This window comes from Littorina saxatilis, linkage group LG17 (assembly GCF_037325665.1).
Source record: "Littorina saxatilis isolate snail1 linkage group LG17, US_GU_Lsax_2.0, whole genome shotgun sequence".
NCBI lineage: Eukaryota > Metazoa > Mollusca > Gastropoda > Littorinimorpha > Littorinidae > Littorina > Littorina saxatilis.
Genome location: NC_090261.1, coordinates 21,515,950 through 21,533,701, shown reverse-complemented (window position 1 = coordinate 21,533,701; position 17,752 = coordinate 21,515,950). Strand labels below are relative to the sequence as shown.

The window sequence follows — 17,752 nt, the reverse complement described above, 5'->3', positions numbered from 1 at the left end:
TGATAAAATCAGATATTGTCTTATTGAAACGGAGGGAGTCATCAAATGGAGATTAACGTTCAGACATTATTGAAAGAAAATCTTGAAAACTAGGGTCTTACAAGGGTGTATGTGGTCTTAAATGAAGGGGTCTAAAAGGGGGGTCGACTGTATAGCCTCTGCTCAGACTGGACATATCAGTCAAGCTTCTGTTTTAATTATAATGTCAGATGTTGGCAGGTGAGGGAAAGTAGGCTAGTGTTTATGCTGTTCCTCACCCCCCCCCCCCCCCCCCCTCACACATTATTAATTTTTTAAACACGACTTTCTGTCTGTATTTTTATTCCTCTTACATTTCTCATGGTACCCCTAGGTTAGTCAAATGTACTTTGATAATCTACAACAAACATTTCATCCACCGTGTCTTCAGTTATAGTGTAAACTGGTACAGCTGCCACTTCTGACAAAGGTAATCAAGGTACCGTACTTTCCGGGTCATAAGGCGCGACTTTTTTCCTCGAGTTTGACCCCTGCGCCTTGTATAACAAAGCGCCTAATCCGTGTATGAAATACGAGAAAAAAAATACGACATTTCCGTGAATCAATCCTTCAAGGCTTCTCTTCACAAGTTGTAGGAGCGGTGGATGACTGAAGGGGAGCATTCGTTCACGAAAACCGGCAGAATGCGACGCGCAAGCCTTGGTGAAGTACAGGCTTGGGAAGAGGTCATTTTCGATCTTTCAATTTTCATTCGTCGACCGTTTGTTACCGGTATACTTTTTCAATTTTGGTGCGCCCTATCGGCCCCCTGCGCCCAATGGGTGACTGGATTAGTAGCGCCTTGTAACCCGGAAAATACGGTATATAAATTGTTATGTGCATATTTACTTCACACATTTTTAGGTGCTTCTGAAAATAGCATGTTTGCAAAAAGTTTTTTTTAAACAGAAAAAGTTAATCCAACGGCACAAAAAGAGACACTATGTGTATATGATTACTTCTGTATTAATGGATATTTTATTATCAGAAAAAAAATCTCACCTGGACCCCAGCCTGAATTCTGAGTACAGTATGGAGCAAATCTGGGCCCTCACCTAATTAGTACAGCTTCCTGATTTGCTATTAATTTGAAACTTAGCAAGATCATTGAAAACATGTGAATGTTTAGCTACGGGTTATTGAAGTCTCGTCTTGTTACTGAAGGATACAGCTTTATCTAACTGGGTGGAATGTAAAAATTCAACAGCAAAGAAATAACAAAAATCTTATCTTGTTGAAGAATAGATATTGAATGTCAGCAATCAAGGACCAATAATTGTCATTTTATTTCCTTTTCTTGTACCAAAGGCATTGTTTCAGTTTGTAGGGTATGTTTTGTATGATGAAGTAGCAGCCCGTACCAGTGTATATTATGCCTATGATTCTCCTTGTGAGTAGATTTTGCATTATGCAGCATAGTCGAGACGTTTTCTTGGTGAAATAAACTGGTTTATGTCTCAATCTGTTATTGTGTGTGTGTGTGTGTGTGTGTGTGTGTGTGTGTGTGTGTGTGTGTGTGTGTGTGCGTTCAAAGCCCTTCTGATACAGAGTTTTGCAAAGAGTGATGATGATCAGAATTGTTTTACTCTCTCTCGCTCCCTTTCTCTTCAGATACAAAAAATAGATGTAAGAAAGGACATTTTACTGACAGTTTTCAAAGTATGATTATGCTCAGTCACACTCACATTGCACATTATCTGAAAGAACTAACATTGTATTGACAGATCACACTAGCATATTTGTTCATTCTGTATTAAATTCAGAAAAACAGGCAGACCAACACAGAGATCTCGAGACAGGCGAGTAAATAGGCCCATTTAGAAACTGATTTGATACCTGAGTTTTGACGAGTAAATAGGCCCATTAAGAAACCGATTTGATACCTGAGTTTTAATTCAATCACTGATAGATACATCAATGTAATAACAGTTTGGCACCTTTAAATATTTGAACATGGTAAGGCAATTATGTATGTAAAAGCCCATATTTATGTCTTTGTCATGAACACTAATGTGTTCAAGTTACAAAATCAAATTAAAGCAAATGTCTCCATGGATATTTTTATTAACATCAGAGTGTGTCAAATATTGAACACTGCTGTCCTGTGGGGAAGAGTGATCACAAAGTTTTATCCTTCTCATTGTACATTCAGAAGAATAAAGTTTTATAGGAAGGAAGTCGATTTAATTTAAAGATGGGAAATTTTGATATGATATGATAAGAATTTAATCAACTGGACTGGAGCCACTTGCATGAGTTGAGTGTTGAAAAGTGTTGGGAGGAAATAAAACAAAAAATTCATCTCAATATGGAAAAGAATATACCAAAAGTGAAAATTAAAATTAGAAATACAGAGAAACATCCCTGGATGAATAATTACTTTCTTTATTTGGTGTTTAACGTCGTTTTCAACCACGAAGGTTAAATCGCGACGGGGAAAGGGGGGGAGATGGGATAGAGCCACTTGTTAATTGTTTCTTGTTCACAAAAGCACTAATAAAAAAATTGCTCCAGGGGCTTGCAACGTAGTACAATATATTACCTTACTGGGAGAATGCAAGTTTCCAGTACAAAGGACTTAACATTTCTTACATACTGCTTGACTAAAATCTTTACAAACATTGACTATATTCTATACAAGAAACACTTAACAAGGGTAAAAGGAGAAACAGAATCGGTTAGTCGCCTCTTACGACATGCTGGGAAGCATCGGGCAAATTCTTCCCCCTAACCCGCGGGGGGTCCTGGATGAATAAGAAGGCATAAAGGTGGATAAAGAAAAAATATAAATGCTACCAAAGATTTTTAAAATCAAAAAGAGCTCTTTATCAGAAGTACATAGAAACGAGGAACAAATGTACCAAGGTTATAAAGAAAGCAAAAAAGGAGTACGAAAAGAAACTTGCAAAAAATTGTAAGACTAATCCAAAACACACACAAAAATTGGAAATATGTACAAAGTAAGACCAAACCCAATGATGGTATTAGCCCACTAACTATGACAAATGGAAAAATTGCCCTATCAGACGAAGATAAAGCAAATACATTGAATGAGTTTTTCTCAAGCGTAAAATTTACAAGGGAGGATGCAACAACTCTCCCTGAAAAAAGTCCTGCTTCAAAATCAAAAGGTATCACTTTGGCAGAGCTTCGGGTAACACCAAGAGCAGTCGAAAAGAAATTGGCTATTTTAAATCCTAATAAGGCTCAGGGACTGGACAAGATCCCATTAAGGGTTCTTAAGGAACTGAATAAGGAACCTGCGTTACCTTTTTGTACATTATTTAATAAATCCCTGGAAATGTCACAAGTGTCTAACGACTAGAAATCAGCTGATGTTACTGCTATTTTCAAGAAGGGACAAAAATCTGATCCGGGAAATTACAGGCCAGTCAGCCTCAGATGTGTTATTTGGAAGGTCCTTGAAGCGATAGTGAGACTTTCTTTCTTTCTTTCTTTCTTTGGTGTTTAACGTCGTTTTCAACCGTTCAAGGTTATATCGCGACGGGGAAAGGGGGGAGATGGGATAGAGCGACTTGTTAATTGTTTCTTGTTCACAAAAGCACTAATCAAAAAATTGCTCCAGGGGCTTGCAACATCTATATAGACTACCGGTACTCAATCTCCCAACCCTTAATTCGAGAAGACTCAGAGGCGACCTGATACATACAGACCTATACAAATCTTTCTGGGTATTGATAATGTCAAAGTCAAAGTCTTTTTTCAAGAAGTCTGTACCACTGATGTAACGAGGAAAAAAATACGGACAAAATCTTTATTGAATTTAGTCAAACTAATATCCGGAAACATTCCTTTTCTAACAGAGTTGCACCATCATCTGATGTTAAAATGCACAAACTATTAACACTTTCAAAAATCTGCTGGACATACAAAAACTTATGACTGAGTCACTCTATTTGTACGATAATTGATATTGAGTAAATTATTCGACTTTGAGCATGTTAACATGATTGATTTGCAACAAATTTGATAATGAGATGGGACGCGAAAAAAAGCCGTGAGGCTTATGGATACCAATCCAGTCCCTAACCACTACTACTACTACTACTAGTACTAAGAAACACACTTAAAACAGCTCCAGATGTACTTTTCAAATTGAGAGATCTGTATCAGCAACATAAAGAGCATCATACACACACACAAAATTGCAGCAACAACCTGTACACAAAAGACTATAAATTTGCGACCTGTGCATTTTCATATTTTGTGCAAAACAATGCACTGAATCACACACACACACACACACACAAATCCTATGCTAAGTGCTAAACAGCAGAACAGGACAGGGACAGTACAAACGACAGATATTTCATGTTTTTACACAAAATGAAATGGTCAAAGACTAATAATACAATTACTGTTGGACAAAAACTGGACCCACATCAACTTGATGACACAGATTTAACAGAATGGCGATAGTAAATCAATTCAACAACACAAACTCAGCAGTAAATTGTATTTTGTCGACACAGTCAAGAGCCATTTGAAGCATTAGGGGGTAAGCAGGCCTGAAAGTGGTGAGTATTTTACTTGCCATGGTACATGGTGAGTAGAAATCTGTAAATGAGGCTGTGCCAAAAGGTGCTCTGTCAGAGGGGGACATTTTATAAGAAAATAAAAGTAACAGTATCATTTCAACACTTACACAATGTGAAAGAATAGTCATTTGGACATACAATTCCAGTCTTAAAAAGATAACTCAGTAAAGCGACTTTGAGAAAATGATGTGTAATCGTAATTTTTGGGAATCTGTCGGATGTAACAATGGACATGAAAGACAAGTAAAATTAGTTGTAAACCTATATCATTTGAGCAAATTTTTACTTGTATCATTTATATAACCATGTAGCAGGTGTTTAAACTAAAATGTACTGATTGCTGATAGAAACTGAACACAATATAGTGCAATGATGATGTCATGTGTTGCATCCGACAGATAGCAATTACTAGCAGTTTGAATTCAAGAACAGCAAAGCACAGTTTTGATCAAAAACCAAGTTTATTCATTTGGTGAAGTCCTTTCATTGCTGTCAGAAACAATAACATTGATCATGCCTGGAGAAAAGATTGCCAGCCATACCATTCATCTGTCGGAGGTAACATTTTTAGAATGGACACAAATTTTTTCTGATGTCATGTGTTGCATCCGACAGTAAATGTAAATTTAGCAGTTTTGCCAGAGTAATGGTGGGAATCGCAAACTTAGCCCGTTTGTGGAAAGAAAGGGACATTTTGATCCGTTTTTAGCTCATATCGTGCTGACTGATGAAGGCCAGAGCCAAACGTTCCCACATGACACGAGCGAAGCCGTGTCAAAGTTTCGGTTGACAGTTTGATATCTGTGTCAGGAGTTTCGATCGAAGCCTGACTTAACACTTTTGAGGCAGTCTTTGTTATTTTTGAGTTTGTTTCCTGCATATGATAGCCGTGTAAACTGTTTAACACGGTTCCAAAGGTTATTTTAGGTTTCGAACTTTCACTCAGTATTTTTTTTTTTCGGGTTGAACTTTCTGTTGACCGCAACTTACAAGAAAAAGCTGACATGGAACTGATACTTACCGCTGCGTGTTATCGACGCCATCTTGGAGGGAAAAGTGCGCGAAAGGCATTGTGGGAAGGAATGTCTTTTTACTGCGATGCGACAAACATCCGGTAGAAGTAAAATCGCGGCCAGAATTATTAAATGTTCGATCGAAACACTCTGACATGACGAAGTTACTCCGTAAAAAACATGCCTGATATAAAATATATACAACAATCAGTGCTGTTTTCACCGTTGCTAAACGTCAAACTAAGATTGCAGCACTTGTTTCTGTGTTCTTCTAGAGAGATTTCTGGAGCAAATCACTGCCGTCAACCTTTTCTGCTGGTGTGACATCTGACATGATAGGTTACGATCGTAACAGCTTTTAAAAAAACCGTTTTTCACACATTTCGGGAAGAATTTTGTTCTGCTTTTTACATTGATTAAAAAGCTGAATCTCTCCTCTTTCACCCATCTACAAAAAAATGACTCTCAACTTGAAAGATAAAAAACAAAAAATCGTTGTTTGTGGGTCCCCTAAAATGTCCCCACTTCCGGATCAACATTCGGACCTGGATCTTGTAATTATTTTGTATTTTAACCCTTTCAAAGGCCAACATGCACCTTAATGTTGTGCATGTTGTATCTTTGATATACTTTTAAGCTAAGTGAGGCTAAATCAGGAAAAATGTATGATTACAAAACAAAATATCAATGTGCAAATTTGACAGGGGTCTCCCAGAGCACCTTTTGGCACAGCCTCAAATACTAAATGGCGAGTAGAAATGTTAATCTACTCGCCAAAGGCGAGTAAAGTTGCTGGAAACAAATTGTTGGTTTGGCAAATAAAATTTGCTCTCTGACTAGTAAATTACAAAGGCGAGTGGCCCATTTTGTGGACTTTCAGCGCTGTTAAGCTTAAGGATTACTGGTACACATCATTTCATGTTTACAAGAAAGTATACATGTCGCAGTCGTGATCATCAAAGTTGGCCTGTGATGAAAAGAACATTTTGCATTTGCTGCACTTGGATATTTTCACAGCTGCCAATTCTGCCTGCGTTCTGTCATGCAGGTGTCGTTTCAAGGAAGGGGCAATGTGTGCCTGAGAAAAATAATCTATTCTGAACTTAAGAACAGTAGCTACACAAATCTCCAGCAGACTTTTCATTTCAAAGTTACCTCGACAGGCATCCATTGCAGTTTCTGTGTAGTACTGTCTATGGCTACTCCACAAGTTGCTTCGACCAATGCGTTTCCGCAGGTGCTTCATGATTGCACCTGTTCCTTTCCGGCACACTTTCAGTGGCGGCGCAAACATCATGTCATTTCCAGACACATCCAGAACTCTGAGACGTTTCAAGTGAACAAGACTTGTTGGAAGATACTGCAAGTCATTGTCCTTCAAGATCAATTGTTCTAAACGGGTCAGGTGTCCGATGATTGGAGGTATGGTGCAGAACTGATTGCCAGATAAGTTCAGGACTTTCACAGCCTGAAGGTACACAACAGACAATGGTAAATCTTTTAAACTGTTCGACGACAGGTCAAGTGATGTCAGACTCACAAATTTTCCGATGGAAGTTGGAATGTCTGTCAATTCTGGATGTTGGGTGATGGTAATGCTTATCACACTCACAGTGTTGGTGTGCGAGTGAGCATCGAAAAAGTCTGCGACATTTTCCTCTGTCAGCTGTCCTTCATCATGACTCTGTAATTTCAGACCAGTATGCATGAAACTGTTCACACGAACTGTTCTTAGTGTCTTCAAGTCCTCATCGGTTTCAACAATTACAGAGTCTGAGTGCAAACCTAATAAAAACTCACGGCACCAAGTCAGGAAGTTGGCACCGGTAACACGAATTCGACTCAAAATAGTCGACATTTTTGCTGTCGTTCACTCCTTCAAATTAAACATTCAAAACCAGAAGAAACAGCAGTCAAATCCAGGACCAAAGGAAAAGTTACATCAACTGATATTTCACTTCAAGAAGTTGTGCTGCATAAAATTAAGCCATCATACGTTGGTTTAAAATAAATCTTTACCTAGTGAACTGATTTCTTCCTCATTTAACAAGTGTCACTGCTGTCTAGTGCGGCAATTCGAGCGTCAGCATTCGAGCATTTGGTGAGTTGGTTTGCTATTTTCGGATCTTTCGTCGTGTATGACCAGAGTGGTTTCCCTTTAAAATTGTCAAGAAAACCTGGTTAGGATAGTAGACTAATGTCCGTTTACACTTACTTATAACTCGTTTGAAAAATATAGTAAGGCAATTTTTCAAGGAAATACGTATAAAACTGATGGTTTTCATCTTAATTTTAATCTTATTGTTCCAAAAAATATCAGAACAATCATATCACTTTAAAACTAAATGGGTCTTTACACCCAGTCACTTTTGCTTCCTTTTATTGTAGCTTCCGCGAAGGGAGGCAACTCCCACTGGAAAACACCATCGCACTAATGCATGAATAATGTCTGCAACGAAAGCTCAAAACGACCCTTGGAGCCCATTACCCCAGGACAGTAATGGTATTTCCCCTCCTCCTGCTGACCCTCGACACCAGCTGATTGATTCTGCACGCTACATAGATTCCCTAGGTAAGTGGAGAAGTTAATTTTGTACACAGCGTAGTAGCCCCCCGCCCCTTTTATAGATGGTAGGGGCTTCTGTTACGCCTTTTTTCAAGTCGTAATTCGACTCAGAAATTCTATAGTTACGGCATGACGTCATTTTACTGTCGTAACCCGCTCACTGCAGGCTTCGGTTACACCTTTTCCACGAGTTGTAGAGTCACTCGGCCAGACTTTGATTATTGCGCGGCGTGATCCTACCCGGACATTCTCTAGTTACGACATGACGCTATTTTACTGTCGTAGCCTACTGTAACCCGTGACCATTTTGAAGGGTAGGCCACTCACCTGCACGTTATCATTATTTTGTATAACGATTTGTGCAATAAGGCATCCTTTGAACACTTCCATGCCAAGTGATAAAAATATCTGTATTCTACTTCTAGCAAAGGAACTGCTCCTGCAAAGGGTATAGTACCTGGACCTGGTAAACGCCCACCCCTAACTTTTGGGCAAAACTGGTGCATGGGGGGTGGGTGGGAGTATAAGGGAAGGGCTCCTAATATGGACCACTTTTTACATTTAGTCAAGTTATGACTAAATGTTTTAACATCGAGGGGGGAATCGAGACGAGGGTCGTGGTGTATGTGCGTGTGTGTGTGTGTGTGTGTGTGTGTGTGTGTGTGTAGAGCGATTCAGACTAAACTACTGGACCGATCTTTATGAAATTTGACATGAGAGTTCCTGGGTATGAAATCCCCGAACGTTTTTTTCATTTTTTTGGATAAAAGTCTTTGATGACGTCATATATATATCTGGCTTTTCGTGAAAGTTGAGGCGGCACTGTCACGCCCTCATTTTTCAACCAAATTGGTTGAAATTTTGGTCAAGTAATCTTTGACGAAGCCCGGACTTCGGTATTGCATTTCAGCTTGGTGGCTTAAAAATTAATTAATGACTTTGGTCATTAAAAATCTGAAAATTGTAAAAAAAAATAAAAATTTATAAAACGATCCAAATTTACGTTCATCTTATTCTCCATCATTTTCTGATTCCAAAAACATATAAATATGTTATATTCGGATTAAAAACAAGCTCTGAAAATTAAATATATAAAAATTATTATCAAAATTAAATTGTCGAAATCAATTTAAAAACACTTTCATCTTATTCCCTGTCGGTTCCTGATTCCAAAAACATATATAGATATGATATGTTTGGATTACAAACACGCTCAGAAAGTTAAAACAAAGAGAGGTACAGAAAAGCGTGCTATCCTTCTTAGCGCAACTACTACCCCGTTCTTCTTGTCAATTTCACTGCCTTTGCCATGAGCGGTGGACTGACGATGCTACGAGTATACGGTCTTGCTGAAAAATGGCATTGCGTTCAGTTTCATTCTGTGAGTTCGACAGCTACTTGACTAAATATTGTATTTTCGCCTTACGCGACTTGTTTAAAATTTCTGTGACTTAAAACTCGATACAAAGTATGATAATGTTGTGAAGATTCTAGATATATATAAATATTACATGAGCATTCTTTATTTTGAGGTTGAGCCACAGGCGGAAGGTATCGTCCACTGGACTACTACTATCACAGAAAGACTACTCTGTGATAGTAGTAGTCCAGTGGACGATACCTTCCGCCCGTGGTTGAGCCTGCGTTCTTAAATGCGAACATGGTCGGACGCTGAGCTATGAATTTAACAAACTAAAGTTCAACTTCAAGATTACCGATGTTTTATGAATAAAAAGCAGAATTGAGATTTTTGAGCAATGTTTAAAATAAGGCCTCCGTTATAATAACAGCCAGTACTGCATTTGATCACCTTTTACAGCATACGTTTACAGAGAAATAAACACTCTACATTTGTCACTATGAAAACTCGTCTGTATGTTGTAACTTTACCTGGAACATGTTTACAACAAAACATTTCTATTTGTTTAATTCATATATTTATTTTTGCACCTACTGTACAAAGGATATTATATTTCAGAAAAGAGGCTGAAGAAGGTACAGGGGAAACAAAGGCCAGAGCCATCTTCTCGACAGATCATCGACTCACTGGCATCTTTCCGAGAAGATCAGATGCAAAGATTCATGAACAGAGACCAAAATGGTACGTCAGTATTGCTCTCCTCTGCTGACACTGACAGTGAATCAGCAGTTTCTGGGTCAGTGGCATACATTCAGCGGAAACTTCATCCAGAGAAGCAAGCAATCAATATGGAGGAACTATTTGAGTTGCTAAAGGACGATGAACTGGCCAGGATCAGGGCAGAAAACGAAGACAAAGAAGAAAAGGAAAAAGACAGGAGCAAAGGTTCTACTGTGCCAAATGAAGAAGAACAAGAAAAGGAAAAAGAGAAAGACAGCAGCACAGGTTCCTCTGTGCCTAATGAGGCTGACCGACAGGAAGAAAACAGTGACAGTGTTGGCTGTGGTGATTGTGATGCGCAGAATCCATCTGTGGAGGAAAACAAGAGCTGTGATGACAGTGCTTCCAGTGAGTCTAACGAGACTGATGCCAACCAGGGTGAGAGGTAGTTTGACATGATCGTGAAGGTGTGATCTGACTGGAACCGTGAAATGCAACTTTTTATTGTTATGGGTTCAAACCTTGATTTTTTCAAGTACTATAATTGTGTCATTTTCATCTCAATTTGTTTCTACAGGGGCAGTAAGTGTGTTTAGCTAATCAATGAATAGAGAAAAATTTCTCTCTTACCTTAACCTTCACCGGATCACATTGGGCGGGGACGTAGCTCAGTTGGTAGCGTGCTGGCTTTGTAGCCAGTTGGTCGCTATCAGCGTGGGTTCGATCCCCACGTTTGGCGAGAGATTTATTTCTCGGAGTCAATTAACTTTGTACAGACTCTCTTCGGTGTCCGAACACCCCCGTGTGCACACATGCGCACGAAAAAGATCCCACGTTCACAGCGAAAGTCTCAGGGCTTGGAAAACACGAAGACACGCATGCATCATCTCTCGTCTCCGATTATCATGATCGTATTTCGATACTTTGACGAGACAAACCCAATGCTGGTGTGTCGAAGAAGACAGCCACAGTGGGCTTGTTCGAATCAAAGTATCACACCATATCTTCAACGTATTACCAATACCTGTCCCAATATAGACCAGTTGGTCTAAGAGGACGTTAAACCCTAATAGTCAGTCAGTCAGTCGGATCACATTTTTGACTAAACAGTCCGAATGATGTGGGTCGTGTACGACCTATACTTTCCCAAGAAGGAATCGATGTAAAAAGTATGGGTCGTACATGACCCACGCTATCCGAATAATAGGAATAAACATTTTGCCGCCTCTTTCCAGAGTATGGGTTGTACACGACACACGCCATCCAAATTAATAAGGATAAACAGCGTAAAATTCCTTGGGTAATTCCATATGGGTTGTCCATGACCTACATCATCCGGACTGTGTAGTTCAAAGTACATCATCGTTTATTTGTTTGTTTACAAAGATAAGTTTTCAAAAGTTGGGCAATAGGATGGTCGTATGGTGATCAGAGATTACATGAAGTCTCAATTAAAAATTCCAAATAGCTTTAGAGATTAAGACAATTTTGTGAGGCTCTGGGTCGTCCACGACCCACGAAGCACGGTGAAGGCTTATTGCACAAGATTATCTGTGTACTAGCTCCTGATTTATGACTAGTTGTATGGTGCTCTTATCATTTTGAAAGTAAAATGCAATGATGCCAATGTGTCTGTCTCTCTGTATCTGAGACTGAAAGATCCAAGTGGACTAAAAGCAGTGTGTTGTGTGCCTGTGGGGGCAGGGGTGTGACTTGTCACGGTATATGTGTGTGGGACTGTGGGGGCAGGGGTGTGACTTGTCACGGTGTATGTGTGTGTGCCTGTGGGGGCAGGGGAGTGACTTGTCACGGTATATGTGTGCCTGTGGGGGCAGGGGTGTGACTTGTCACGGTATATGTGTGTGTACCTGTGGGGGCAGGGGTGTGACTTGTCACGGTATATGTGTGTGTGCCTGTGGGGGCAGGGGTGTGACTTGTCACGGTATATGTGTGTGTACCTGTGGGGGCAGGGGTGTGACTTGTCACGGTATATGTGTGTGTGCCTGTGGGGGCAGGGGTGTGACTTGTCACGGTGTATGTGTGTGTGCCTGTGGGGGCAGTGGGGTGACTTGTCACGGTATATGTGTGTGGGACTGTGTGTTTGTGTCTGTGTGACTGTGTGTGTAGATCTATGTGGAAACCGCAAAGAGTTAATAAAAGACAAGAAACAAAAAAACAATGTCTTTAAAAGAAATAACGTAGCGGTTTAGCAGCAGTTGTAATGATAATGCTTTCACACACACACACACACACGCACGCACAACTGTTACTTCGGTATTATTCAAAAACTGTTTTTTGATTTGAATGCATTTTTGTGAAATGGTGAGGTCATCATCTTTGAATACTTCACATTGAAAAAAGGAAACTGTTTCTGTACGGTACAAATTTTCCCTTTTCAGCTCATATACCGTAAACTACCTTGTATACGCCCCCAGTACAGTACTCCTCGGATAAGGTGACCCCCCTTGGGACCAAAAAAAATCGTGATCTTATCCGAGGGACACGTTAACCGATCCTCGGATAAGATCAATTTCAGTAGAAAAAATTGATCTTATCCGAGGAGATCAGAGTTTAGTTTGAGGCCAATTGAAACTCAATGACGTGATAATGGGCAGATCCGGAGAGAGACACACACTGACATACATACTGACACTGACACAGAGACCATCGGCTGCATTAGAGAGAGAGAGCGAGAGAGAGAGAGAGGGTCGAGAGAGAGAGAGAGAGAGAGAGAGAGAGAGAGAGAGAGAGAGAGGGGAGGTGAGGTAAGACAGACAGACATAGAAAGAGAGGAGAGACACAGACAAACTGATCATGACAGAGAGAGATAAAGAGAGGAGACGGAGAGAGAGACATAGAGTTAACAAGTCGCGTAAGGCGAAATTACTACATTTAGTCAAGCTGTGGAACTCACAGAATGAAACTGAACGCACTGCATTTGTTCACAATGTATGGAACGCCAAAAGGCCCACGTTCTCGAGATCGACCCTCGATACTGGCACACTCGATACTGACAGTATCGAGATGCGCAGACTCGATACTCCTTCATTTCATTGGTCTGATCTCGATACTGCGAGTATCGAGTATGGAAATGAACCAATCCGTGTTATCGAGGATTGTGGCTATGCCGCCCTAGTTCAGTATCGAGTGTCTACAAAACGATTGGTTAAATCAGTTCTGATCTCGAGGATGAACAGCACCCTGGTGCGCCAAAAGGCCCAGTAGTATCGAGAATGAGTATTGAGACTATAGTCTCGAGACTACCAGTATCGAGTATCGAGATGCGCAGACTCAAAACTCTTTCATTTCATTGGTCGGACCTCGAAATTACAGTGTCGATACTGCGCATCCCGATACTGGTTGCTATGCCAATCGACTCCTGAATTGGTCAGAGTTAAATCATTTGTCTCTTAACCATACAAAAACAAAATTTATGCTAATAACCACAAGACAGAAACGACAAAATCTATTATCGAGCATTCCACCTCTTTATATTAAAAATCAAGTATTGGAAAAAGTGTCTCACCATAAAGTCCTTGGTGTAAAGATTGATAATAATTTATCATGGCATGATCACATTGATTACATCTGTAAGATTGCTTCCCAAATAATATATCAGTTATCAAAAATAAAACATTTCTTGAATCTCCACTCGCGAAAGATTTTTTTTTTACAATCACATCTTGTCAAATATTGATTATGCATCCACTGTATGGCATTGTGCAAGTGCTAATGTTTTGAAACCTTTAGCCAGTCTTCACAGAAGAGCAGTTAAGCTTATTATGCTAAAAAAATCACACTCCTTCAGAATCTGATTATAAAAATGTGCAAGTATTACCATTTCAAAAAAGGTTAATGTATAATAAAGGTGTTATAATGCATAAAGTGATGTCAGGATATGCACCGGAGACATTACGTAATAATTTTATTTTGAACTATAACAGACTAAAAATCATAACACCGACTCCACGTATTGACCTTTTTGAAATCAAGCCTTCTATATTCAGGTGCGGTCCTATGGAACTCACTGCCTATTTTCCTTAAGCATAAAGCAAACACAGACAGCTTCTAAAAAACATTATATGTCGCACATAATGCAACTAAACATGTGCTGAATGGTTCATCAATTCATTTAAAATGTATGTGCATGTTAAACAAAATTATAATAATATGCAGATCTAAATTAAGATATCTTAAAAATTGACACTTTTTATCATTGGAAATTGTACTTAAAACGCAGCATGACAATTTTTTTTTAATTTGTATCTATATATATATATATATATAATGTATTAAATTTGATGTGATAGTTATTTGATTATATTGTTTTCTGTTCTTGTTGACCCTATATTATGGCGAGGGCTGGATGTAAAAAAGCAATATTCTTGCTTATCTATTACCCTCGATAATAGAGATTTTGTCTTGTCTTGTCTTGTCTTGTCTTGTCTCTCTTTATGTACGGTCCAACCGGAGTGCAATGGGTGGTCTCTCTCTCTCTCTCTCTCTCTCTCTCTCTCTCTCTTTCTCTCTCTCTCTCTCTCTCTCTCTCTCTCTCTCTCTCTCTCTCCACCTGTGACATACTAATAACAATAACAGCACTTTATTGTCAATTAAAATATTACATATAAATGGACATTTTTCCTGATGGACGCCACGCTGTTTGTCGAATGACAAAGCTGACAGCTCGTAGCTGAGAACAATGTGCACGCAGCGAGAGACAAAACCATCCAAGTGTTTTGCTTGCTTTTGCACTTTGCTTGCTGATGTATCTGGGGACAATGGTAAACGAGAGAAGAATGGAGGATGTTGGGTTGATAATTAGCTTTTGGGAAACAGCAGGCTATATAATCACAGACCCATTAACAACAACTCAAAATGTAGTGGTGTGTGACTGAACAAACGTTTCATATTTGTTTCCATTTGCACGGATCGATGTATTTACACATGTTGGCAACAAATTGACATAAGCATCCTTTAAAAAGAAAGAAAGTGTACAGCGGGAAAGTAAATTGGTGGACGAAATTAAACATTTAGAGACAACTTTTAGTGAAAATATTTTGTTTATTTTGGAAAAGAAAAGACAGGAATTAATTGCAATTCGACAAAAGAAAATTGACGGAATGATTATAAGAACCCGTATAAAATGGATTTCGGACGGTGAATATTTTTGTAATTTGGAAAAATTAGACATGCAATAATAAAGGAAGTACAATCATATTATGATAATTTATATACATTCGATGAAAAAGATGTTTCATTTGATGATCAGATGCCAGTGATCGGCAAGCCGGAATATGTCGGCGGAGATTCGTTGCTCTGATGTTCATATTTGCGAAAGAAAAGGGTATCATAGCGAGCACACACTGCATAACATAGACACAGTCTCTGATACACATCAGACAAAGCCGGTTGATCGTCGCAAATCAGGCTGGTCAGTAGCAAGGGAATTGCTAGAGAAAAAAGCTTTGGTCACTAAAAGGGGCTCTTACTATGCCACCCCTAACACAGTTATTTTCGGACAAATTCTATGGAGCAGCAGAACCAGAACTTCAACTCTCAACACCCAATAAGAAAGATAATGTATGCTCTCATAAGAAGAGTCACATCCTTTACATGGCTACAAAGCAAGAGTTACCTCCCTTGGGTTCTGGAACATTCCGGTAGTTTCGCCGTAGTGCAGTTGTCTTCGTTCATTCATTCTTCTGATAAGGGAAATTAAGAAACTCTAATGTCATATATACAATATTTAAATACAATATAAATACATATGCACACAGGGCAAAGCGGAGTGTCTGCAGTTTAGTAGTACTGCTATTGTCACGTAGCGCTATCGACACGTATCGCCGTATTGACACGTAGCGCTACAGTACATTGGTTTTTCACAAAATAGTGATATCGACACGTAGTGCTATTGAGACGTAACGTGACGCCAAAAAGTAACCAAAACGGTCCTTAGCCGACTGACTATATATATATGACTAAGTGCCAAAAGGTGCTCACAGAACAGAAGACGGTTTTGTTTTACAATAAAAATGTTTCTAAAAATGTGTGTCTGCTGAAAATTGGTGTGTGTGTGGATGAATGTGCGGAGATATAGTGGACATAATTTCGTGTGTCTGACTTGAACGGTTTTGAAGTTATCTTTGTTTAAAGTCAAAAATAACGCCAAAACCGGCCATCTGAAAACGGACATCGTGATACCTCGTGTTTTGAATATGCCACAGAAAAATAACAAGAAGCACAAATGAATTGCATTTAGTTTGATTGAATGCCTGAAACATCGCTTTACAGACGAGACCAAACGTCAAATCTAAATCTCGAGAGAATTTTTTTTTTTCAATAACCGAATTTTAAGGTGTCGCACGCAAGATGTGTCGTCATCACGGCATACATTTTTCAATCGCAGATATTTACTAAATTTCTTTTTCAAAAACTCTGGAATTGATGTCGACACGTCAAGCGATAACGGTGTATCAAACTGCTGTCTTTCAAGTAATCCAGCAAAGACTGCAGAACTTTTGAACAGCATTTTTGAAAACGATTTGAAAATGTCGTCATATCTTGCGTGCGACAAAATGTTCGGTAATTAACGGTTATTTTCTTTTAAAAACAAAATTTACATGTACAAAGATCTACTTCATCTACGGAACCACGTGACACATTCTGTGTTCAAAATTTGTGAAGAAATCACGAACCACGAATGCGCTATCAAGTGTTGAAATTATGTCGTCAACATCTTTTCAGATCTTGCGTGCGACACCATCTTGTGTTCAACATAAAATGTCACTACCTTATCGAGTTTAATGGGTAAAACTAACTATTTGTTGTCTTAGTTTAATCTTCTTAATTAAAAGCGTAATAAAACCGAACTTCCAAGATGAATTTTAATTGAGATTAGCGAAAGAGCGGGCACGCAAGTCGACCTTAAAGTAAAAGAATGATAACACGAGCGTTTGTCGTGTTGTCTTGCGTGCAACACATTGTCCAAAAAGGAAAATGTATATTTTTCTCAGACGTTTTTTAAGTTGAAACCTTGAAACTTCACACACATTTGGGGTTTAATCGCCCCCATGCATGGTAAAAGTCTTGTTGACCCTTGTCAGATTTCAAGGTCACGGCTGGGTCACATGTGGTTCAGAAAACGGATGAAACATATTTTTTCAGAGATTTTTGAAGCTAGAACCTTCAAACTTCAAACAACGCTTTTGCTTAATGATTGTTCAACATGGAGAATTCAAGGTTGATCCTTGAGAAATGTGAAGGTCATAGCAGGGTCTCGTGTGGGTAAAAAAAAACCCATAACCTTTTTCTCAGAGTTGTTCAAAGCACGAACCTTGAAAGTTCACATTTTTGGGCTTAATAGCCTCCATACACGGTTAAAGTCTTGTTGACCTTTGTCGAATCTCAAGGTCACATATGGGCAAATCAAAAACACGAAAATGCATCATTATCTCAGTTGTTTTTAAAGGGAGAGCCTTCAAACATCACACAACTCTCAATGATTCTCCGACTTAAA

General features: G+C 39.1%; 2 protein-coding genes across 2 annotated transcripts; one reads left to right on the top strand and one right to left on the bottom strand.

Moving 5' to 3' along the window:
• Nucleotides 1–1,645: 1,645 nt before the first annotated feature.
• Nucleotides 1,646–7,708, bottom strand: LOC138951632 (uncharacterized). The gene has a single exon (XM_070323163.1). It carries the CDS (start codon nucleotides 7,446–7,448, stop codon nucleotides 6,513–6,515), a length of 936 nt encoding a protein of 311 aa, XP_070179264.1. The 5' UTR covers nucleotides 7,449–7,708; the 3' UTR covers nucleotides 1,646–6,512.
• A 271-nt stretch (nucleotides 7,709–7,979) lies between these two features.
• On the top strand, nucleotides 7,980–11,863 carry LOC138953618 (uncharacterized). Its single transcript, XM_070325493.1, has 2 exons — nucleotides 7,980–8,162; nucleotides 10,135–11,863. Exons 1-2 carry the CDS (start codon nucleotides 8,036–8,038, stop codon nucleotides 10,683–10,685), a joined length of 678 nt encoding a protein of 225 aa, XP_070181594.1. The 5' UTR covers nucleotides 7,980–8,035; the 3' UTR covers nucleotides 10,686–11,863.
• The last annotated feature ends 5,889 nt before the right edge of the window (nucleotides 11,864–17,752 follow it).

Coding starts and splice junctions, on each gene's coding strand:
- LOC138951632 (XM_070323163.1), bottom strand. CDS start 7,448: ATGTCGACTATTTTGAGTCGAATTCGTGTTACCGGTGCCAACTTCCTG.
- LOC138953618 (XM_070325493.1), top strand. CDS start 8,036: ATGTCTGCAACGAAAGCTCAAAACGACCCTTGGAGCCCATTACCCCAG. Junction 8,163..10,134: donor ACGCTACATAGATTCCCTAG/GTAAGTGGAGAA, acceptor ATTATATTTCAG/AAAAGAGGCTGAAGAAGGTA.